This window comes from Vanacampus margaritifer, chromosome 15, assembly GCF_051991255.1.
Source record: "Vanacampus margaritifer isolate UIUO_Vmar chromosome 15, RoL_Vmar_1.0, whole genome shotgun sequence".
In the NCBI taxonomy this organism is placed as follows: Eukaryota; Metazoa; Chordata; class Actinopteri; order Syngnathiformes; family Syngnathidae; genus Vanacampus; species Vanacampus margaritifer.
The window spans coordinates 18433414-18457676 of NC_135446.1; the positions used below are offsets into that span (position 1 = coordinate 18433414).

Here is a 24263-nt window from a genome sequence, read left to right on the forward strand (position 1 = left end):
TGGAATTCTCGTGTTGACACAGAAGCCATCCACTTTATAAAAAAATAAAATAAAAAACAGTCCTCTTTCCTCACCCAGCTGTCTCTTGGCTTCTGCCCAGGTTGGCTCCTTGTTGAGAAGGGTCATGACCGCCTGCATCACTTTCTCCACCAGAGCGGGAGGACGGCCGTACGACTTGATCTCTGTCATGTCCTTTTTGTTCAGAGACTCCAGCGCCTTTGTTGTGGGGAAGATGGTGTCAATTTTAATTGGTCCCCACTCTAAATAGAGTAAAATTTACACTTGGAAGAGAGTAAAATAAAACATATATATATATATATATATATATATAATAAAATATGATAAAATAAATAAATAATAAATGTATTAAATAAATAAAAATACAAAAATAAAATATAAAAATAATATTTAAAAATAATAATAATAATAATAAATAAATAATAAATTTATTAAATAAATAGAAATACAAAAATTAAATATAAAAATAATATTTTAAAATAATAATAATAATAAAAAATAAATAATACATTTGTTAAATAAATAAAAATACAAAAATAAAATATAAAAATAATATTTAAAAATAATAATAATAATAAATTTATTAAATAAATAAAAATACAAAAATAAAATATAAAAATAATATTTAAAAAAAATAATAATAATAAATAAATAAATAAATAATATGTTTTTGGTGTCCTCTTATATATAAGCAAACAGTAGGAGTGGCATAGCTCAGGTGGTAGAGTTAAGCTGAAGGTCGTGAGTTTGTTCCTCAACCCTTGAGTGACTTGTTTTTTTTGTTTTTTTTTACTCTCTTCCCAGTGTAAATTTGACTTTTAACTGAGGCTATTTGGCCCCACTCTAAATAGAGTCAAATTTACTGTGTCGTGACTTTAACAAGGTGCAGATTTCAGCCATACCTTGGTGGCCTCATCCAGGGCTGGCAGGGCTTCATCTAGCTCTCTTAATGCAGTCTGCGCTAGGGCTTTGCATTGAGCCTCCTCTGCCGAAATTTTCTCCTTTTTGGCACTCACAGTCTAATCACACATCACAGCATATTTTGCACGGTTAATCTAACACTTAAAGAGTTACATTTAACCCTGCGTCCGAGTGTATTTTGCCCTCATCAGCATTGGTGTTTAAGTAACTCTCTTTCCACAGTGTTAACATTTCAGTTTAAAATGAACTCCAAACTGAGTCAGAAAAATAACACTGGCTAACACTGTATAGTGTTAATACAATTTAACACAACAGGTAAAAAAAAAAAAAAAAAACTCTTGAGAGTAAACAAGCAGTGTTGACACTCTTTAGCACAGCATTGAGTTATAGAAGATTAACACTGGAGAATCAAACAACTCTGTTAAGTGTTAATTTTACACACTACTACAGTATGTAGAAACACAAAGAATCACACAACCACACATCCATTACTCCAAGGGAATCCATTTTTGGTATCCTACCTTCTGCTGCGTGTCAGCCTCCCTCGTCTGCTGCACGATGACAGTCAGGTATTCATCGCACTCCTTCTGGTAGTCGGCCACCTGCTTATTGGACTCCTCCAGCTGCACTGTCATGGCGGCCACCTTCTCGCCAGTGTCGCTGATCTTAAAAAGGCCGTTTTTCAGCTTGTTAACCTGCTCCCCAAGTTCCTGCCGCTTCTCTCCTAGAAGCCTGAATAACAACAGATGACAATTCATAAGCTACAAAGCCATGAAACAGAGTGCGTCCATTGTGGTCCGTACTTCTTTTTTTTTTTTCTAGAGAGCTCAGTATTTATTGTTCATTCGGTAATTTTACCGATTTGACATGTCATCATATATGATGAAGAAAATGGGACTCTCAGACTCCGACATTTGTCTCCAATGTTTACAAAACACTACAGACACTTATGTTCATGCTTTATGGTTATGTACTCCGGTTATGTATTTCTGGACTAAAGTCTTAGAAAAACTTTCCGCTATTTTGGAGTATAGGATACCTTTATCTCCAAACTTGTGTTTGCTAGGTGACCTAACAACAACTGACTTACCACATAAACAATTTCAATCTACACTTGTAGCCCTTATTATCACTAAAAAAAACTATTCTTGTTAACTGGAAAAATAAACAAACTCTGAATATCGACCAATGGTCTAACCTCCTCATAAATCACATTTTAATGGAAAAAATATCTGCCTCAAATAAAAACCAAATATCAAAATTTATAGAAACATGGTCTACATATATAGAATTTTTTAATCTAATTCTGGTTACTTAATTCTGTCTGTTAGCGAGAGCCACTACATCGTGATAACTTACATTGATGTTTCTGCATTTGGCAATTTATTATTATATTCTATTATTAGTATGGGATTTTTTTTAATGGGCTTTAGGTGAACTGATGAATACACACACGCTCGCACGCACGCTCGCACGCACATACAAAAAAAAAGATATATATGTATATATATATATATATATGTGTGTGTGTATATATATATATATATATATATATATATATATATATATGTTTAAAAAATAAAAAATAAAAAAAAGAGAAAAAAAACATTTTTTTATTTAATTTTTTTTTAAAAAGGAGAGCAATGATGATGTCAAATCGAATGAACAATACTGAGCTCTACAAAAAAAAAGACATGTCATCATCATTGCTCTTTTTTTTTTTTTTTGTATGGTCCGTACTTCTTATATCCCGTCACCAGCTCCAGGTAGTTGGTGGGTGTCACATAATTATGTCTTTTCAGCTCCACCTTCATCCTTTCTGAGCAGTCCACCACTGACTGGTGTGTAGTCACAAATATGGAGGCCACCTTGGTCTTGCTCTGCAACCAACAAAGGGTAATTATCTTTTTTGGCAAGTTTACACACACACACAAAAATGATAGATTTGCATTGATAGCGAGTGTCTCACTCCCTCAGTGGATCCCAGCTCAAGTCCCTCCAAGTAGCGCTCAGCAACCTCCAGCAGAGCATCTTTGGGCCACTCACAGAACCAGTCTATGGTAGTGCAGTTAACAAGCGCCGGGTACTGCAGGATACGGTTTCTGTAAGTAACAAACAAGCCTGCTAGTGATGGCAACTTTGTTATTCGGATACAGGAAGGCAGTGTGAGGATACCTGAAGGGGTCTCCCACAGGGCTCATGCAGAGAACAACATGCAGATTGCTTCGGACTCGCTCGATTAGAAAACTGAATAAAGAGTTGGGCGTCTCAACCACATTCTCCTTCCTGGCAGCGTCGGACAGGGAATTGCAGACCTCCACAAATTCATCCGGCTTATAGAGGTTAGGGACTTCTCCGGAGCTCAGAATATTATTGATGTCTTCCAGGAAGGCTTCAACCACAATCTGTGTATCGTTGAACAGGAAGACAGTTGGCTTGCTGTCCACGCCGGTCAAACGGTAGAGCCTCTTGATGTCTGGGAAAAAAAGATGGAGGAAATCCTTGTTATGTCTGAGTGGATATGAGGAGGGCTGGAAGCTTCCTGTGTCAGCTTACCTTCTCTAAATTCCATCTTGCGGTACTGTTTGGTGATTTCCACCTCAAACACCAGGTACTCACAGATGGAAGCCGCCATCTTGGACAAGCTCTGTCGACCCGAGCCCCCGACGCCGACCAGCAGCATGTTGCCCCTCGGCTGGCTGATCACACGGACCACGCGGGTTACTGTGAAGGTAGCGCAGAAAACGGTTGCGGGAACCTTTTACTGGCAGGGCGTGGCATTCTTGTGTTCTCACTGTGTTCGATGGCGTCCCGGAAGAGCACCAGGTTCATGGGCACCACACCAGGTGTCAGGTTGTAGTCCTCCAGCTGGGTCTTCATGAACTTCTTGAGACTTGACATGTCCAAAAGGTCTTCATACACTCCAGAATCTGTCAAGAAATCACCTGACATGCACCAGAATAAAATGAGTAAAAGCTAGCATAAGGCTAACATAACGCTTTGAGTAAAAGCTAGCATAAGGCTAACATAACGCTTTCTGAGTGTACGTACCAAATACTGGGGGCACTTTATCGGGGCAGATATTGTGGAAAACGAGGTCAAAGATGGAGCCCATTTTCTCCCCTACCAATGTGATAAAGGAATCCATGTCACTGCGGTCGATAAGCCGGTCGGAGAAAACCCTGAAATGTGTCGTGAGAGCAAGAATATCATATCAAGCAATGCCAATCAAATCTCTCGAGTCAGCATGGGAGTAAAATCAAGGCAGTTTAATACCTGAAACACTCATGGATCCACAGTCTAACCATGCTGCTTTTACTATCCTGGAACTCTGGATCTGATCTCAGCAGACCCTGAAACACCTACAGTCAAAGGAATAGCATAGAAAAACTGAAATGAGATACGTGGTTGCCCTGTAGAGTAGGTAGACTGTAAAATCAGTCCGACACGTACCTTGGAGATATCCCTGAGGTTGAAGAGGTAGTGCGTCTTGGCCGGAGTGGGAAGAAAACGAGCCGTAACTGAATAATACAGCTCCAAAGTAGCCTGGGTCAGAAGCTCACCGACAGGCTTGAGGTCCTCCTTAAAAACTTGCAGCTTCTGGTTAATCATGGTGCTGAAGATGCGTTTGATTTGTGAGTCCTGAAGGAAGAACATTTCTTTGATTTTTGTGGATGTTGTAGATGATGCAAACTTGAAGGAAGGTTAAGGGGGTCCTACGTGGGGGAACGTCATGTTGATGAGGTTGAAACGGCTTTGCAAGCGGTCAGAAATAAAAGTCCTTCCTCCTCCGGGAGGTCCCATGGAGGCCAGCAGGGACATGTTCTAAAAAGTTGGATGCAGCAATTACAGCGTTTTGATTTCAATTAAGCGGCCAAAGTCTACCCTTATTATCCATCTCTGAGCTGCAGCCATTTTGGCAATCGCGGTCCAATGAAGATGACATCACAGTTGCTCAGGTAATGACCAATCAAGGCTCTCCTTTCACAAGATGAGCCGTGATTAGTCGTTACCTGAACCCTGAGCAACTGTGATGTCATTTTCCGTTGACAGCAAGTGGCAAAATGGCCGCCCCCAGAGATAGATAAAATACAGTGGATTTTGCTGCCTTATTCAAAAAACATTTCTTGACAATATGTTATATGTGACCTCACTAGTTCAAACATGACATTCTGATTAATATTACATTTGTGGAAAATGAGTTATGATGCAAAATCCAGCCGGTTTTTATCCATCTCAGGGGGCGGCCATTTTGCCACTTGCTGTCGACTGAAGATGACATCAGAGTTGCTCAGGGCTCAGGCAACAACCAATCACAGCTCATCTGTTTTCTGAAACTGAGCTGTGATTGTTTGTTACCTGAAAACTGAGCAACTGTGATGTAATTTTCACTCGAGGAGAAAAAGCAGCAAAATGGCCACCTTCTGATATTGATAAAAACTGCTGGATTTTGCTGCTTAACTCATATTCCACTAATGCAATATCAACCAGAATACCATATTTAGACTAGTGGGTTGCATGGAAAATATTATTGTCAAGATTTTTTCCTTGGGTTAACTTCCCCTTTGATGCAAAAACTCCCCATTTGCATTCTCTCACCTTGACATACGTCGTCGTCTGTTTCTGACGGTCAAACCAGAAGCCGTAGTCGATCCAGAGGCGTATGAGCTCCAGTGGCGGTTGTGAGCCAAAGAGGTCATGCGCTGGCATGTTGAGGTCATCCAGGTAACACAACAGATCCTTGCCCCCCACGGGCACATACACACCTTTGGTTCTCTTCTCCAAGCGGCCTTCCACAATAGCCTGGATGTTGTTTGAGGTGGTCTGGACGTAGACAAGAAGAAATGAGCGTTAAAAGCCCTCAAAAGTGAGCCTTTAAAAATGTCCTTGTTTTAGATCACAATACAAATGTCAACGCCAACCTGTGAAGACATATTGATGGTAAGCGTGGACCACTTGGCGCTGTCGAGGCTATGCAAGACCCCATGGACCACCGAGGTCTTGCCGGTGCCGACCGGCCCGGTAAGCAGCACCGGGTACTGACAATTCACCATCGCCGTTACTAAGAAGTTGTAGCGAACCGTGTCCACGGTCGGAACCATAATCTTGTAGAATGGAGCGCTGCAAGAGAGGGGATGTTATGCACGTGTTTCGCCGGGAACTGAAGTAAATATTCTGTTTCAATTTAATTATAACTGTTTTGATTTAGTTATAACTATTTAGAATTGGACAAAATTGCTTTGATTTACTCAGTATAGTTTTGTGTGAGAATTCAAATGATGTGAGGGGGTTCGTTTTCTTTGTTCTCTCCTACAGAGCATGAGATGGGGGAAAGCGAATGTGTTAATTAGACCCTTTGTTTATAAGACGGCTCCTCAGAGTCTCTCTCTCTCTCGCTGTCTCTTCTGTAAACAACGTCGACCCTTATCTGATTACCTGTTTTCCATCTTGGGACAAAGAGGGGGGGGGGGGGCAGTTGGTCAACTGTATTGAGATATCATGTGATTCTGGGAGGGACTTGTAGGACAAAGGATATTACCGACGAGCGGAGGGAGAAACGACACAGATGAGAAAGGAGATGGAGGCTGAGGACTCCAACCTCGTCTGTCCACAAATTTGTGTAATAAATCCTTAAGGAAATATCTCTTCTCACAGATCTCATTGTATGTTTTATTAATCAACGGCATGAACACGCAAATAGTAAGAATCCTTCATCCATCAGAACTAAACGCCATCTTGTCACACTCACTTGGAGTTGTAGCGCCAGCCTTTTGGCAGTTTATTTTCAAATGGTGCCCAGGATTTGTTTTTCATGTCTACATAGTACTCATACACTGTGTCCTAAAGGATGGGAAATGGAAATAAGAACAACAAAACATTACGAATGGCTACTATATTTAGCATTCATAACAGGTTCTTAAATCAGGCTGATCACAAATAGTTAAATTTCGAAGCCTAATTTAATGGCTGCATTCTTCTCATGCTCGAACACTGACCTTGATGGGAAAGGTGCCATCCAACTCCCGCAGGAAGTTATCCATCTTCTTGCGCCCGTCCTCATTGACGGAGGCGCAAACGGACCAGATGAGACTGAAGACAAACCAGAGCTCCACGACCCGAGCCAAGTTGTCCGCATCAGACATGTTCACCTGGGGACGGAATGGGGTTGCAATTATTTGCTACTTGAAGGGACCTTTTAGCTCTCAATGCGTGTTAAAATGAGTAACCTTTTTCATGGTCAAGGCGTCATAGAGGCGGCAGAGTGAGACAATGCCATTGAGTTCAGTAACGGGAATCAACTCCTTGCAGTTTTTCTTTTTGAAAATCAGTGTTTTCTCAATGAAACTGTCAAACAAAGAACTTAGATGTGCCACCTCAGCCTGTGAGAACATGCGGAAATCAATCATACGGCACGGCATCTTGTCATCATGGCTAGACTGAAGATCTTGTCGCATACCTTGTGACGTTTCTCGAGCCAGGACTTGACAAAAGGCTTCCATCCCAGGTCCACGTAATCATTGTAGACCATCCCGCAGCGTGATACGGTCGCGGGGGACGCCTGCGCCAGGTTCTCCACTTCAAAGAGCAGCGACACCTGCTCGGGCATGGAAATTCTCTCTCCGTTGATGAGCGTGAGCACCTTGTTGTCGTCCATTACGGAGTTCATGCTCTCGATCCACAGCGTGTCCACCGGCCCATCAAACACAATCCACTTCTCATCTGGTTTGTCATCTACAAATGATGATTTGGCTCGTTATACGTCAATGTGTCTTAATACAACAGGAATGTCTCGGGTTGTTAACCTCATTTACCTGCACAGGCTGTTCTCATGACAGAGGAGAGGACTCCATCAGACCACTCATTGGTGGCGAGGTCATTTTCGCCATAAAGCTCCCCAAGACTCATAGCTTTAGGGTTCAGAGGATAATCCTTTTGCGCCACAAGAGAAGTAGTGAATTGTCATCACAGTTTTAAGACACGACTCTACCAAGACATAAGAAAAAGGCTACCTGCACCAGCTCGTAGCCCGGCACTTCCTTGTTGTGCATGGAAATGAGGGAATTTTTCAGCGTCTTCCATGTGACAGTCTTACCGCAGCCCGTCTTGCCCACCAACATCGAGGAGTGTCGGGAGTTTTTGGTCTCAAAGAGTTGTATGACTTTGGTCACTGTGAAAGGAGTGACCTGCAGGCCTCTCTGACGAAGTTCCACCTGGATGGCTTCCTTGAGCTAGAAGAAAAACGGCAGCATGAAACAAACTCACTTTATATTTTGAACAATAGTGTACATGAATGTAGCTCAGCCTACCTTGCCATAGTCTATAACGGGCGTCTCCACATCAGGGAACAAGTCCTGGATGATACCAGTAAATAGCGGCAGGTCAGCTGATGTTAGCTTAGCAATATTCATATCTTTCATGGCCATGAGCAGGACCTGAGGACAGAAATGGTACAAGTTAGGAGTGGATGGAAAACACAGGAAAACAATTTAAACCTCCTTGTACTGCCATGACACAGTCTAAAAGTCTCACCTCTTCGCCAGGGACGTTCGGGCAAACGCGTCGCTTCTTGCCGGCATAGCGGAGCAAGGAGGTGAGTGCACGGAGGCCAAAGTCATAGTGGTCCTGTTTTGACAGCTGCTGCATGGCCAGGGAATAAAGGGTGAACACCTTCTTAGCCAGTAGCTGCAAGAAAAAAGTCAGAAGCGTTTCAGATTGTATACGTCATGATTAACGATTAGTGCAGTGGTTCTTAACTTTGTTGAAGGTCATTAAAAAATAAAATTAAAATCCCACATTCAAGACGTAGGTATAGGGTTTACTGGTGAATAAAATCAACAGGGAGAGTAGCCTTTTCATCAAATCTGGCGTTCTTCTGATTGTATTCCACTTTAAGTAAAATAAGGAAGTGTTCCTTTAGTTTTGCTAGATAGCTAATTGTACTGGACTAGAACTGCTCAACTTGGCATTGCCAGTCATGCACTTAAGACGCTGACTCCTATCACTCAGATGGAGCCCAGGGGCAGCGGATACAATGAAAACAGCAAAGGCCCCAGAATTGAACCCTGCGGAACACCATATATTCCGTTATAAATGTGAATTCATATTGACATATTCATACAGAAATCACACGACGTACCATCACAACAGTCAAAAGACGACTACCAAGTGCAGATAGGCCAAGCAATGTCTCGTAATCACCAGCAGCCAATTTTAGCCAAGCGGGGCATATAAACACAAATCATGAGTCGACTGTGTGTCTTGACCTCTGCCAAAACCCTGAGACTGACGCACCGAAGACCTGGGGTTCAATCGAACCCAGGTTAAGAATCACTGGATTAGTATGTTCAATTCCTTTCCGGTACCTTGCAGTCATTAAAGCCCTCTCCAAACAGTATGATCTCAGCAATTAGAGTAGAGTCTGGCACCACCATGGAAATGGGTCGGAACATGGACTTGAGGTTATCTGGAAGTTCCGAACGACCAGCATAACCTAAGGAAAAAAAACACAGAAGAAAGAGTAGAAATATGTCAACAGTCCATTTTTAGGAGAGCACTTTCTCAATTGTTGACCAACCAGGATTCATTGTGATAAAGATTCCACATGACGCCATCAGGGCGATGTTATGTTCCTCAAACTGGAACCTGGTTTGCAGCGCAGAGAGCGCAGACAAAATGGAGAGGATCTGTTGGGCCACCACGGACAACACCTCGATGTTGATTCGGTTGAACTCGTCGAAGCAGCCCCACGCTCCCGTCTGGTTGGGCGGGCAGGCGATTGGTTATTTGGCACTGTGATGCCAAGCTGAGTGACAGCACAACATCTTGCTCTCCTACCTGTGCCAGGCCAGAGAACATGCGGCCCATGGACTTGTAGTCGAGTCCTTCGGAGCAGTTGATGACAATCACGTACATCCCTAAACTTTTGCCCAAGTCTTTTGTGGTCTCCGTCTTCCCAGTGCCAGCGGGCCCTTTGGGAGAGCCACCTCGATGAAGATGGAGCGCCGTAGTCAAGGTCATGTAACACCTGTGGAGCAATATAGTTGGTTAATTATCCAATTATCTGTTTTCGAGGATCCATTTGAAACATGAGATGGCTACCTGTCTGTAAGTGGAGTGATGACAAGGCGTCCAGAATTCCCCAAATACTCGTATCCATACTTGAAATGTGTGTTGGTCTGTCGGATGATGCAGTTGTTCAAATCCTACAAACAACAAAAAACTTTCAAGGTTAGTGGATGCTTTCTTATCCCTTTAAACACTTTTACCCAATATGAGGTATTTTGTCCAAAATTTGGATAGGATTCTTTCTTATGAATAACCAGGAGGGATACGGTATTGCCTTTTTTCTGTAAAGAGCACTGAATGTACAGTACCTTCTCCCAGTAGAGTCTCAACTGGCTCAGCCACTCAAATGCGTTCACATCATTGCAGCCCGCCTTGGCCAGTTTGGCGATGACATCCCGCGCGTGAACCTCCACCGTGACCAGGCCGACAATCTTGAGACGCAGCACCTTGGCCAGGTTACTACGGATCATATCGGAATATCGCCTAAGCAGCGACACCTGGGAGGAAAAGACGGTAAACCTTGCAAGTTCATTCAGACTTACCTGCATTTGTGAACAAGCAGCTCATGTAGTAGCCATTTAAGGTCTATTAGAAAGAAGGAAGCACAAAAACTACACCTGTTTCTTCATCATGGTTTTAAGGGGGCCCTTGTCATCCGTCTCCTTGCAGGAAATGAGCGATTGGGTGACATCAGTTGTCCACTGGATCTGGCTGGCTGTAATGAGCATCTAAAAATACAAGCGTTTGTCTAACTTGAAGTAAAAGTAATAATTGTCATTAAATAGTCAAGTGGATGTCATGTACCTGTCCCGGCCAGTCCTTGGACCACTTGTCTCTCTGGTTTTTCATCTTCTTGAGCGCAACCATGCAGTCGTGTAAGGAATTCTTTAGGGTGCTACGCATGGCCTTCTCAATGTCGCACAGCCAAAGCTAGAGAGAATTCAAGCCGTTAATACCTCTTGTTTTTATATTTGCTGCCAGAGTTGACCTGCTCATGACTACTGCACCTCCACAGGCTTGTCCAGTGGCACCGCCTTAATAAATTCCACAAGCTCTCCGTCCGAAGAGTACATGGCAGTAGCGTCCAACCTTCTGGCCATCTGCACGAGACAAAAACACAGCTGGTATGTTATCAATTCACCTTGTATGTGCAAGTGACTTGCCTTTTCGGTGCGCAAGGTCTTGATGTTGTCAAAACATTTTTTGAGATGCGGCTGCATGGCCTCTGGGTTCTGCGACTGGCCCAGGATCTCCAGAACGTCGTCATTAGACAAGAAGTAAAATCGTGGAAATATCTGCCTCTTGGTCTCCAGATACATGTCCAGGGCCTTCTGGATCTCTTCTAGCTTGATATTCATGTTGGTTAACGTTTCCTGCAAGCCTGACCAATCACAGGTCGGAAAAAGGGAATGGTTCTTTTTGCAGTTCTATTTAAGATATCCAGTGAAAGACGTAAAAATACCAGGGTGGTGTGTTGCTTTCAGGGCGTTGTTGTTCTCATTGAAGCGAGTCATGATGATCTTCCAACCGCAACTAATGTCTTCAAATTCTTTGCACTCTTTTGGTAGCTGCTCCCTGATGTCCTTTCCTTGGAAAATATTCTGGAGGAGAAGAAGATGTGACAATGCTGAGGTGAGAAAAATAGGAACAAGAGTCAAACGACAGGAGTCAGACTCATTTGATACCTCGAGATAGAGCCACTGGCGCTGCACCGTGAGCACCATTTCGATGATTTCCATAACTTGGGACAGCTGACGTTCCCATGTGTCCACCTCCTTGTCAAAAGCTTTGACAAATCGAGAGGCTTTCATAGTGGACAAGGTCACTTGGTTGTCTTCCAAGGCTTGGAAAACATCCTCTGTGGCCCTGCAGGATATTTTTTTGTCAGTTAGGTATCACAGACCTTCCCGCTTCCAAATCTCACTTTTTGTCTTCACCTTAGACGATAGTGGCCTTTGTCTTTGTAAGGTATCATATCGAGGATCATTTCCTCCCATGTCTTGACAATCTCTTCCAGACCCTTGAAGACAAATATATCAAAAGTATTGATTGAGCAGACAGAGGTTAATTTTCCCCACCTAGATTCAGTTTAGTAAAAGGGACCTGTTCTATGGAGAGTTCCTTGCTGGCGGCCCCGGAGATCTCAGAGATCTTTTCTGCATACTTGTCAAAACCCAGGGAAATAATCTTCTCTAGGTTGAAATCACTACTTGTGTGGTCAAAGTTGCTCTGCACCTCATTACAAATCTGCTTCCAGTGTCTGGCAGTGCAAGAAGCATTCTTTGGAGATTTTGATTCAAGACAAAAACTTGACTGGGCGGTACTTTACCTGTCTCTCATGGCTGGGTTCCTCATGTCTGCAATTAGGGGGATGATTCTCCTAAATTGGTCAACCTTTTTTTTGGAGACATCCACAATGTCCCAGTCCTTATCCTGTAAGGCAACTATGCATTAAAGTCAAAATCAAATCAAGATCAAACCTGTAGCCGTTCCATGAGCTGTGACCTTGAGTTGTCTCTGGAGTTTGTGAAGGATTTTATAGATATCCTGTGCTATGGTCTCCATATTCTCAGTCCGAAGCGTCACAAACTGACCGCCCTTCCATTCGTTCCAGTTGGTGTCCCATTCCTTCGTGACCTCCCAGACCTGCTGCAAGAAGTCCATATCCTGCGCCACAGAGTTCAAATGAGCACCTCGTTCTACTGAAATGATAAATATTGCCATGTCTGACCTTCTCCAGAGCTTGGATGGTTTTGGATGGTTCCTGCTCTATCTTGAAGAAGCTCAAGCCATTCAGAATTAAGTTCTCCTCTTCTTTTAGAACCTCAAGATGTTTGTGTTGCTCCGCTGTTATCTTCAGGGCATCGGTGGTACCAATGGCAGGAGTAAATGGACCTAGACATGCAAAGAAGCACACACTTCATGTATGAGGAAAGAAAATATCCAAATCTCACACACATAAGAGGAGCGGGAACAAAGTGTGTGGGACCTGTGGTGTTGAACTCCTGCACAGCTGTATGGATCCTCTCGGTGAGTTCATCAGAGGAGCTGAGCAAGTCGCTCTTGAAATTCTGCTTTTGCCCTTGCAGTATGACATCGCTGTCGACAAGAACCTGCTGGAACCAGTCCCACTTGGTGTTCAGTGATCCGCGCAGGTCCTGAACCTGAAGGAGCACGAAATCATAAACCACTGGAGAGAATTGTGCGGACGTACCAAATGACGGGCAACCCGTTTGATTTCTTGGCAGCCAGTTGCTAGAGCAGTGGTTCATAACCTTGATTTATACGTGAATTCATATTGCACATAGTGGTCCGACCACTTTCCTTTTTTGTTTGACAGTTAGTATGAAGGGATTACCTGCAGCCAATGATGGCCAAGTGGGACGTATTATCACAAATCATAGGAGTCACGCGCGTGTCTCGACCTTCGCCATTCGATCGAACCCAGGTTAAGAACCACTGTGCTAGAGCATTATCTTCCATCCCGTAGATGCTTACAGTCTGATCCAGAGGGAAACCATATTTGTCCAGAACAGCAAACTGGTCATAGATCAGAACAATGTCAGCCTCTGTCTTGGTCAAATTGTTCTGGAAGGACTCCAGGAGCCCCAAGCTCTCACTCAGCTGCGCCAGAGTCGTGTTGGGATCGCTCAACCTCAAAACACAGGCACAAAAAATGTCTAATCAAAACTCACCACACACACACAAAAAAAATCCCATTCCTCAGCTGTCACCCTTTTGATGACTCACCTCTTGGCATTCCGATTCATAGAGGCGTGCATATCCTTGAGGGCGCTGGCAGCGATGCGCACCAGGAGCTGCATGAACTTGGTTTGCCACTGGCTGCAATGCTGCACCAACGACGTCTTGAGGGGCGAGCAGTCCAGCACGATGAATTGGAAGTTTGTGACCGTCTCTTCCTGCTGGATACTTGTTTCGATTTCTGTGTACCTGAGGTCCATTGTGGTCTTTTAATGCTTTGGGACCAAATGACAAATTCATCAAATGGGAATGGGAATATGCCGGCAGTACCTGTGGATATCGGCATCAAAAGAAGCGACCGGTTGATTGAGCTTTTGGTAACGTTTTATGTAGGAATCTTTGTTGGTCTCCCAAATGTCCCTGTATTTGTCCCAGGTTGTTAAATATTCCCTTAGATGGCTGGCTGTGGCTGCCATCCCTGAACCAACTGCAGCCTGTATGCCTTTTATTTCCTCATCATTCTCTACAAGCATCAAGAAAAAGGACCAGTTAAAAAGACAGTTCACCAAAAGAACAAGTCTTGCAAAGGCGACGAGCAGATAATTAAGTTGGCCCAAACCGATGTTGACGTGTATGGGATTCTGGTGGGAGTGTTCGCAGGACAGCAGCTCAGGCAGTCGCTTGAATTTGGAGATGGTGCTGATTAGTTGAGGCAGGATATCCAAGATCTGACCCAGCTCTCGGAGAGACGGGGAGAACTCGACCTGTAAGTCAAGACACATGCTGTAAACACAACGAAACACAAACAAAAATGGACAATGGTGGCCCGTACCCTGAGTTCGGATTTGGGGTCTGCCTGGCGTAGTGACACCAGCATTCTAAACAAAGGGGTTGGCGAAGACTTGCGGTCTCCGTTAATGGCTTGTGCTAACTTCTGCATGGAGCGCTTAACGTTGTTGCGTAGGGCCTCCTCCAGCATTTGGTCCACTTTTAAAGTGTATCTGACCCAGTGCTCCTGGACCTACAGCGCCAGAGTGACATCATCATTCATGACACGTCACATCAAGTCTAAAATACATGTCTCGTATTGAAATACGGTGATGAGTGACGAGATATGCCTGCATAGACCTCAGGCCCATCTTTAGAGAAGGTGTTGTGGATGTCGGTCATGATGTCGACAATTTGCTGAAGAGCAGCGCGCAGTTGTTCGTGCTGTCGCTGCCGGTGAGTTCTCTGGTCGTTCTCAAACTCCCAATTTCTGACAAGGATAGCAAACAATGTAGACAGTCGAAAAAACATACTGATTTTCTGTGCATGATATGTAACGGGCATTTGAGGCGGTGGACCACAGTATTTTGTTGGCTCGATTGCAGTACCAGGTGGGCGTTAGTGGTGGCCCGCTCTGCGCTTCTGACATATGGTGTTCCACAGGGTTCTATTTTGGAACCACTGCTGTTTTCATTGTATTCGCTGCCCCTGGGTTTCTTCGTAAGAAAACATGGCATTTCCTTTCCATGCTATGCGGATAAAAAGTACTTTGTCAATAAGGCCACTTTCGTCCTGACTGGAGGAAATCAAGGCCTGGATGGCACTGAATTTCTTGAAAGTCAATGAAAAGAAAACAGAAGGTGACCCTAGTACAGTCCCAAACTTGAGTTGTATTTCCTCCCTGATGACTGCCAGAGGAAGCTTGAAGCACTGTCTATGGACTTTTAAAACTCATCTTAAAACATATTTGTATTCTATGGCTTTTGACTCAGCATGAGACTCTGTCTTGTTTCATGGTGTCTGCTGTATTTTGTGTTATTAATCTAATGATATTTATTTTTGTTATACCGGTTTTACTGCATGACTGATTTATACTCCATCTACAGCACTCTAAAAACAATTGGGTCAAAAATAACTCAAATTGGGTCAAGAATGGACAGATCAAGTTATTTAACCCCAAAAGTTGGGTCAAATAAATGACCCACAAACAATTGTTTTGTGGGCTACCCAACTTTTGGGGGTCATTGAATAACCCAATGAAATTGGGTCAAAAATGAACCGACTCAACGTTTTGAGTTATTTAACCCGAAAAGTTGGGTCAAATTAAATTAATAACCCATAAAGCAACCCAATTAAATTATAGGGTTTTTTATGGGTTAATCAATTGACTCATTTGACCCGTTGGGTCAGTCCCTTTATGAGCCAACTGTTTTTAGAGTGTACACTTTTCAAACTGCTGGCTCAAGAACAACCCAATTTGGGTCAAAATTGGAATGACTTGTTAACTTGGGTCAATTTCAACCAACTTTCTGAATTACTTTTTATAAAAATTTTGGGGTTCTTTTGTACCAAACAACCCAAAGTTGTGCCAAAGTGACCCAAGTTAGTGGGTCGGTCCAATTTTTGACCCAACTTTAGATTATTGTACTTTGTATGCAGCAATGGTTGTTTTAAAGTCCTTTATACGTCAATCAAGTTGAATTAAGGTGAGCACTCACCTGTACAGAGTTTTTCCATCCAGCCGAACCAGCAGTGTTTCGCTCATTTGGTGACAGAGGTTAGTGATGGTCAGATTGGATGATTTGTAACCGTCAACGATTACCTGCACCTGGAGCGGAAATAGGAAGAAAACTGCAATCAAGCACCTTCAACCAGTTGAACAATTAAAACAAGAATAGTTACAGAACACTGACCTTGGAAACGTGTACAAGGCAGTCCTTGACAAAAGTGTTTGAAGAAATTTTAAACATCCAGTAGAGTTTGGTGAAGCCTGGCTGGATCTTTTTATCAAGGACATGGATTTTCTTGGAAAACAGACCCAGCTCAATGGGAGAGAGCATGACGATGATCCTGAGACACACAAGTGAAACATGGTAGTTAGTAAATACAAAATGGAGCAGCTCCTTGGGGACAAGGACTTGCCGAAAGACATTCGGTGTCTGCTGACCGGTTGTAGTCCCGAGCCAAGTGCAGCGCTCTTTCCCGGAGGCATCGGAGACCTTCGCGATCCTGGTAAATCTCATTCACAAACTCTGGGATGTCAAAACCTTGCCGACTCCACAACTTGATCTCAGAAAAGAGGTTCAAGAGGTTGCTGAGTGAGAAGCAGCAACAATGGGAAGGGGGGAGACATCAGACTAGTGTTAGATTAGGCCTCAATGATTAGATAGGTGACTTGAGCTAGGCCTATCTATAACAATATAAGAGACCATTTTGAATAGATTAGACCTTCTTCCGCATCCAGCAGCTGTGCACTTGTTCTTTCTGGCATTCAGTAAATAGTTCAACTGAGAATATGCAGGCTCCTGGTTGTTATTATTAGTATAGCGAGCATTGGCGATAAAAAAGAACCGGTGAACGTTCTCATCAGAACCTTACACTAGAATGGAACTCATCAGATGACTTTTCAGTGGCCCACCTGTCAAAGTTAACCTCAATCCTGTTATCCTTGCCATGCAACAAAAGGGGCCGCTCCAGCTTCTTGACGTATTGCAGCTCCAGACCCTGGTGCCACTCTGCGAACTTCTGCGTCACCAATTCGTTCAGAGCCCGAATGGATTGATCGTAGATAACCACCACCTGCCGGCAGCTGTGTGAATCGGCCTGGATGGGGATCTTCTTGAGCACCTGATTGGGAAAAAGCAGGTGGGAGTCATACGAGGCGGGTGATCATGACATAAATGTGGTCGGGACTCACATCCATAAGGCTTTCCAAGTGGAACTTGAGGGCCCTCCCTCGGTGGGCTTTGCCTGCCAAAGGCGGCATATAGTCAGGGATCATCACCATCTTCTGATCAATTTGTTTCATGATCATACTGCTCTCCCGCTTGAAGATGCCGTAGATTGCATCCACCGTCTCGTCTATTTTGCTCCTGATAGACTGTGACATGCCGGCATGCAATGTTTTATTTAATTATATTGTGAGTAAATAAAAGCCCACTGAGGATATGTGTATCGTTATGGAAAACTCACCTTTCGAGCAGAAATAGGCTTAAAAATATCCATCAGCCGAAGACCTTCCTCCACAGAGTTCACCGTCTTGAACACCGAGGTGATCAGGTTTTGTAACATGATGTCCAGATCCTTTAAAAATGCACGGAACCTGAGCACAAACGCACACAAAACCCTGAGCGGACCCGCTTCCAAGGATTTTGGCTTCAAATCAAGATGGTCCTACCTAATGAATACACACACACTCGCACATACAAAAAAAAAAAAGGAGCGCAATGATGATGACATGTCAAATCGGTAAAATTACCGAATGAACAATACTGAACTCTCCAGAAAAAAAAAAAAAAAAAAGATGGTCCTACCTGTTGAACTCAATGTGCCACGCATTGTTCTCCACCTCTAGGATGCCTTGGTCTACGGAACGCAGGATCTGAAGGCCGTGCTGGAACTTGGTCTCGATCTTCACCAGGGAGAGGGTGAGTTCCGGGCCCTCGTAGCCGCTAAACAACGGCAACGGTCTCTGCTGGCCATCTTCCCAACGAGCAAACTGCTGCTGGGTGTTGCACACCTGGAATAAAAGCATGGCGAGGAAACGTATCGTTTACACGGATTCAAGGCGATGAATAAATGCAAAATTACCTCCAGCAAGTCTTTCATTCGTTGAATGCAGGCATCAACCGGGACAAAAATATTTGTTTGGTCCAGCATCCAGCCTTTTTTAGAATGCCTGATATGAAAAAAAGGGTGGAAATGTATTTCAGAAACAACACAAAAATTCCTGCTGGGCATAAATTTGATTGGCTTCTTCGTCTTACTCGTGGTGCACCTCAGAGATACGCGAGTACATGTTCTTCCAGGTCAGGCAGCACTGGATGCAGTCATTAAGGTATTTCTTGCTGGAGATCACGTAGCCCTCAAAGATCTTGTCCAGGGAGATGGTCTTGATGCACAGGCGGATTATCTCATAACTCATCTGCACACACACACGGCATAAGGTTTCATTTTGGGAGCTGGTTGAAATTATTCCACAGAACCAGTGATAAGAAGGTAATTCTACTTCTACTTTATAACAGTACATGTTAACCCTGAGAGCTAAAAAAAAGAAGTCAGGAGAAGGAGTCTTTTAATCACTCAAAAGAACGGCTCCACGCTGCAAAAAAATTGGAATAACTTGATCGTGACTTTTTCCTTCTACTCTCTAATGTGGCTACAACTTAACAGTGTATCGGACCGCAAGGAACCACACTGCCCCTAGGTGGCCAAATCGGGTACAACATGAACAGCGCTCCCAATAAAAGGCACACACATACAAAGGGAAGGCAGTATAAAATAAATTAAATAAAATCGATTTTGGGATATTTGAAATCGATTCTAAATCATACTATGAATGAGAATCGCAATTCTTATGAGAATTAAGTTTTTGGCACACCCCTAATTGATGCCATCTTCAGTTGACAGCAAGTGGCAAAATGGCCGCCACCTGAGATGGATTTTTCTGCTTAACTCATATTCCACTAACACAATATCAACCAGAATACCATATTTAGAATAGTGGCGCTGCATAGAACGTATTGTCAAAAAAAAAAAATGGCGGGGGTTAACTTCCCCTTTATATCATACACTAATAAACTTGACTGAACTACTTTTGAAATGATGCCAACGTACCTTAAGGAAGAGGCCCGTGATGCGCTCGTTAGTGTTGTAGTGGGTGGAGCTGGTCCAGATGATGCGAATGACATACAATATATGCTGCAGTTTGGGAGCGAGTTCGCTTATGTGGGTGTTACGCAATTCTTCACAGGGGCCTGCCAGCAAGGACAGGAAGGTCAGGTTGGACTGCGCCTCCAAAGACGAATCCTGGGCAACAAATGATTTAGGTTAGGATTGAGAGCTGCAAAAATCGACTCAGTGGAAAAATGGAGGACTCCACCTGTAGTTCACTGGCCAGTTTCAAGAAGCGCTTGACATAAAGCGAGTTTGCCAGACCAAGCATTTTCTGAATGTGCCTGACGCCTGGCGTCTGCAGCTGCTTGCTCATGTCTCTAAGCTTTTTGGAGTGCCTCTCCCAGTACGCGATCTCCTGGAGCGGGCCACTGTTGTCCCTCCTGGAGGTGTCTTGGACGTTCAGCAGCTCCTTGATCTGGTCCGACCAGTGGATTAAGACGGCTGAAAATGCGGAGGGGGAAAAATGTACGGTACATCCAAGTTGAGGTGTGATGATGTTTGTGAGGGGGTGTTACGCAAATCATTACATTCCATCCTCTGCACGAGTCGGGTGTCCTTGCTGCCTTCATCAGCGCTGTCATTCAGGCCTTCCATTGGGATGTACAGCACCGTCTTGCCTTCTTTCTTACTGACGTTGTCTGTTCAAACGGGATAGACAAGTTATTAAACATTGCACTCTTGAAATTCAAATCACTTTTTTTTTGTTTTAACTCTGCTTCTTTTCTGGAGCCCGGTAGGCCTTTTTTTGGGCAATTTTTTATTATTATTATTATTTGTTTATATTTTTATATAGTGTCTAAATAAGTTCAGTGCTTAAGAAGTACAGTCCACATCAATGCATATTATTTTTTCATGAAACATGAAAAGCTGAAGTGATTAATATACTGCTTGAGTTTGCTAAAAAAAAAAATACAACGATGACCTAAAAAAATAATTGCATATTAAATCGCAATATTGAGGAAAAAACAAAAAAACGCAATTTCATTTTTTTCTTTCCAGTCTAATATGATGGCCATTTGACCAAAATATTTTAAGTGTATAGATCTGACATTGCTATCTGTAATACTGATTAATATACTGCTTGAGTTTGCTAAAAAAAAAATACAAAGATGACCTAAAAAAAGTAATTACAAAATAAATCGCAATATTGAGGAAAAAACAAAAAAACGCAATTTCATTTTTTTCTTTCCAGTCTAATATGATGGCCATTTGACCAAAATATTTTAAGTGTATAGATCTGACATTGCTATCTGTAATACTGATTAATATACTGCTTGAGTTTGCTAAAAAAAAAAAATACAACGATGACCTAAAAAAATAATTGCATATTAAATCGCAATATTGAGAAAAAAACGCAATTAATTATTTTTCTTTCCAGTCTAATATGATGGCCATTTGACCAAAATATTTTAAGTGTATAGATCTGACATTGCTATCTGTAATACTGATTAATATACTGCTTGAGTTTGCTAAAAAAAAAATACAAAGATGACCTAAAAAAAATAATTACAAAATAAATCGCAATATTGAGGAAAAAACAAAAAAACGCAATTTCATTTTTTTCTTTCCAGTCTAATATGATGGCCATTTGACCAAAATATTTTAAGTGTATAGATCTGACATTGCTATCTGTAATACTGATTAATATACTGCTTGAGTTTGCTAAAAAAAAAATACAACGATGACCTAAAAAAATAATTGCATATTAAATCGCAATATTGAGAAAAAAACAAAAAAAAACGCAATTCAATTTTTTTCTTTCCAGTCTAATATGATGGCCATTTGACCAAAATATTTTAAGTGTATAGATCTGACATTGCTATCTGTAATATTGATTAATATACTGCTTGAGTTTGCTAAAAAAAAAAATACAAAGATGACCTAAAAAAATAATTGCATATTAAATCGCAATATTGAGAAAAAAAAAAAAAAAAACACAATTCAATTTTTTTCTTTCCAGTCTAATATGATGGCCATTTGACCAAAATATTTTAAGTGTATAGATCTGACATTGCTATCTGTAATACTGATTAATATACTGCTTGAGTTTGCTAAAAAAAAAAAAAAATACAAAGATGACCTAAAAAAAATAATTGCAAAATAAATCGCAATATTGAGGAAAAAACAAAAAAACCCAATTCAATTTTTTTCTTTCCAGTCTAATATGACGGCCATTTGAGCGTCCCCGTCCGTACCTGTGAGGATGGACAGATAGTTGTGCATGCCGTTGATGTAGTTGTCCTTGATTCCCGCTTCCCACTCGCTGCTGATGTCATTTTCGTCCGAATGCAAACTTGTCACAAAGTGCAGCAAGCTCTCGGTGGGGTCGCCCTGCACCGTGCTGTATTCCACCTCTTCATAGAAGTTCTCCGGGGTGATCTCGACTCCGGGCTCACGGATGAAATAGGCCAGCTGCTCCACCTCCTGAAATGAAAAAAAAACGGCTTTTTAGAACACATGTTCAAATGAAAAGCACAGTAAAAGTTCAGAGTGCAGTCATCAAGCGTACCTGCGTGGGAACGTTGTATTCCACCTGCAATGTCATATTTGCGTCCAAGTAGACCATCAACGTGGAAATAGAGGCGTCTTGAATGAAGTGCTCGAGTGACTTCACATTTTCCTCCAGCCACGATTCTTTGGTGACACCCGAAATATCCACACAACGGATGAACCTCTACCAGAAGGAATGAGGGGCTGATCAAAAATGTCATTTAGCAACAGAAAGGAAACAGGAGTTCAAAATAAACGGCTTGTTTTACCTCACAAACTTTCCTCAAGATCGCTAAAGGGTCTATTTGTGCAACGACTTCAACGACTTCAACGACTTCAACGTCATTGTCGTCGGTTTTCTCCTCGTCCTCGTTTTTGTTCTCTTCGTCATCAATGGTGTCTTCTTCGTTCTTGGTGTCCACGTTAGTGTCTTTACTGTCTTCTTCATTCTTGCTGTCGGTGTTTTCCTCACCGGTGCCTTCGTTGCCTTCGTCGTTGACAACAGTGTTTTCTTCGTTGGTGTCATCGGCGTTAGTCTCATCTTCCCTTTCTTGCGTGGGAACTGAATCTGTCACAGCAGAACGTACGGGTTAACGCATAATTCATGAGAGGGGAAGCCATTCATATTGAAGGGAGAAAAAAAACATGGTTTGATATGTCCTCATGTAACCTCTTATACAAGGATATGTTGTTGTCCTGAACTGTTGTACGAATCCAGGTGCCCAACAATTTGTAAATAAAAGGCGGGATCAGCCTGGGAACTCTTCCTTGTTTTTACTACAGTTTTCCCTGCTTTGCAAAACATGTTTTCGAAAGTGTCTGAGAAAGGGCTTGGCTTGCCCGGTTTCCCACGCTTACGAATAAAAGACGGAGCGCACGGTCCGGACAGAGTCAGCTGTGGAACACGTACGATCGCCCAGCCGTTTTGCAGCTCGTTCTACCCGGACCGTAGGCTCTCCGGTCTAGTGTGAACGTAAGCGCTGATGATGATCATATTATGCTGCTTAACGTTGTAGTGTATTGATTGCTGTTTGCGGGGAATAAAAGACACCATTATTCTAGCAAATCGAGTTGTGATTATTGCTGTTTGCAGGGAATAAAAGGTACAGTCATTCTAGCAAAGCAAGTTGTGAATATTGCTGTTTGCGGGGAATAAAAGGTGCAATCATTCTAGCAAAGCACAGGTGTCGATTACTGTTTGCGGGGGATAAAACGTACGATTATTCTAGCACAGTATAAAAATGTTGATTGCTGTTTGCGGGGAATAAAATGCACAGTTATTCTAGCAAAGCATATCAGTCTCTGTGTATTCATTGTTGCCGCCGACCACTCACGATCCTGCATAAAAATATAAAAGGTGAAGTAGTGTTTTCCACAAAACACATATGAATAGAGAAAACACAAATTAAACATGATGATAAAACTAGAAGCAGACTTGTATGATATTTGGAGTGACGCATTTTGAGGTACTAACCAGCTTCTTTGTCATCATTGGCGCCATCGTTGTTTTCGATGTTTTCGATGTTTTCGATGTTTTCATTGGTGTTACTCTCATCTTCCTTTTCCTGAGTGCTATCTAAGCAGTCACAGGAGAACACAAGGGACATTAATCAGAGCCACTTGAAAGAAAAGAGAAAACACATGTGACATAAGGACGTCGCTAGGCGCACGCTTCCATGTTATCTAGAAATGACTTGATGCAATTTACCAGCATTTTTGTAGCCATCTTCACTCTCAAGGGTCTCTGTGGAACCCTGGCTTGGCGTCTCCATCTCTCAGCATTTACACGGAATTTCAATTCGTCAAAACACGGGCAGCAAACGCCTCAGAGACATTGAGAAACTACAATAAAATGAGAGAAAAACATTCATTTAAACTCGCACTCAAGCGGGACTTGAAAAAGTTTTCGAGCCCCGCGGGACAACAGGCGCGTCAACGTCACCATAGTAACCACCATATTAAACAAGACGACTTTAAGTTGTGGAGCTCCCATTTACACGCTAGTGTTTTTATTCAATTGAAAATTTGACATTTGAAATGATTTTTTTTACAGCAATAGAGGCTCATTTTCATGGCAAACGTACAAAACCAAAGCGTGCACAACAACTACGTGGCGAAAAACAACAATTTCCCAAACATACCTTTCTAGGAAGTTTCCCTTCTACTTTCTCAGTTTACATTGCAAAAACGTTTCTTTGCAGGCGTCGAATAAAACATCCTGCCTTCAAATTGACACAGTTAATCGCCGTAATATTTGCAGGTGCAGGGAAAACTTCATGCGAGTCACCGGGCTCATCATTGACGTCATAAACATGTGCCGTCATTTGAAGACATCACCTAATCCTGACAACATGTAGCCAACACGAATTTACATAATGTAATGTATGTAGCCAAGTGTTTTC

At 42.5% G+C, this 24263-nt stretch overlaps 1 protein-coding gene across 1 annotated transcript in view; it reads right to left on the minus strand.

The window, feature by feature from the left end:
- dnah2 (dynein, axonemal, heavy chain 2) overlaps nt 1-24119 on the minus strand; it is a 36346-nt gene extending 12227 nt beyond the window's left edge. The window contains exons 1-62 of the mRNA XM_077543928.1: nt 24003-24119; nt 23570-23703; nt 23336-23437; nt 22131-22429; nt 21881-22045; nt 21567-21795; nt 19899-20009; nt 19577-19812; nt 19312-19503; nt 18462-18619; nt 18286-18373; nt 18009-18214; nt 17668-17797; nt 17393-17575; nt 17114-17322; nt 16643-16789; nt 16389-16545; nt 16194-16303; nt 14836-14965; nt 14540-14728; nt 14327-14471; nt 14038-14230; nt 13756-13956; nt 13504-13660; nt 12995-13169; nt 12737-12900; nt 12511-12672; nt 12335-12438; nt 12109-12265; nt 11943-12025; nt 11691-11871; nt 11468-11606; nt 11013-11386; nt 10810-10935; nt 10623-10733; nt 10314-10502; nt 10039-10142; nt 9775-9964; nt 9515-9695; nt 9303-9430; nt 8470-8622; nt 8247-8372; nt 7950-8168; nt 7752-7869; nt 7397-7671; nt 7167-7319; nt 6936-7088; nt 6689-6780; nt 5862-6060; nt 5539-5763; nt 4660-4764; nt 4393-4581; nt 4216-4301; nt 3991-4121; nt 3735-3884; nt 3496-3663; nt 3115-3415; nt 2909-3041; nt 2680-2819; nt 1461-1671; nt 921-1037; nt 75-216 (exon numbers count right to left, since the gene is read on the minus strand). Of these exons, the coding sequence (XP_077400054.1) occupies nt 75-216; nt 921-1037; nt 1461-1671; nt 2680-2819; nt 2909-3041; nt 3115-3415; nt 3496-3663; nt 3735-3884; nt 3991-4121; nt 4216-4301; nt 4393-4581; nt 4660-4764; nt 5539-5763; nt 5862-6060; nt 6689-6780; nt 6936-7088; nt 7167-7319; nt 7397-7671; nt 7752-7869; nt 7950-8168; nt 8247-8372; nt 8470-8622; nt 9303-9430; nt 9515-9695; nt 9775-9964; nt 10039-10142; nt 10314-10502; nt 10623-10733; nt 10810-10935; nt 11013-11386; nt 11468-11606; nt 11691-11871; nt 11943-12025; nt 12109-12265; nt 12335-12438; nt 12511-12672; nt 12737-12900; nt 12995-13169; nt 13504-13660; nt 13756-13956; nt 14038-14230; nt 14327-14471; nt 14540-14728; nt 14836-14965; nt 16194-16303; nt 16389-16545; nt 16643-16789; nt 17114-17322; nt 17393-17575; nt 17668-17797; nt 18009-18214; nt 18286-18373; nt 18462-18619; nt 19312-19503; nt 19577-19812; nt 19899-20009; nt 21567-21795; nt 21881-22045; nt 22131-22429; nt 23336-23437; nt 23570-23633 (9955 nt within the window). The 5' untranslated portion in view covers nt 23634-23703; nt 24003-24119. The remainder of the gene's footprint in view (nt 1-74; nt 217-920; nt 1038-1460; nt 1672-2679; nt 2820-2908; nt 3042-3114; nt 3416-3495; nt 3664-3734; nt 3885-3990; nt 4122-4215; nt 4302-4392; nt 4582-4659; nt 4765-5538; nt 5764-5861; nt 6061-6688; nt 6781-6935; nt 7089-7166; nt 7320-7396; nt 7672-7751; nt 7870-7949; nt 8169-8246; nt 8373-8469; nt 8623-9302; nt 9431-9514; nt 9696-9774; nt 9965-10038; nt 10143-10313; nt 10503-10622; nt 10734-10809; nt 10936-11012; nt 11387-11467; nt 11607-11690; nt 11872-11942; nt 12026-12108; nt 12266-12334; nt 12439-12510; nt 12673-12736; nt 12901-12994; nt 13170-13503; nt 13661-13755; nt 13957-14037; nt 14231-14326; nt 14472-14539; nt 14729-14835; nt 14966-16193; nt 16304-16388; nt 16546-16642; nt 16790-17113; nt 17323-17392; nt 17576-17667; nt 17798-18008; nt 18215-18285; nt 18374-18461; nt 18620-19311; nt 19504-19576; nt 19813-19898; nt 20010-21566; nt 21796-21880; nt 22046-22130; nt 22430-23335; nt 23438-23569; nt 23704-24002) is intronic.
- Nucleotides 24120-24263: the final 144 nt, after the last annotated feature.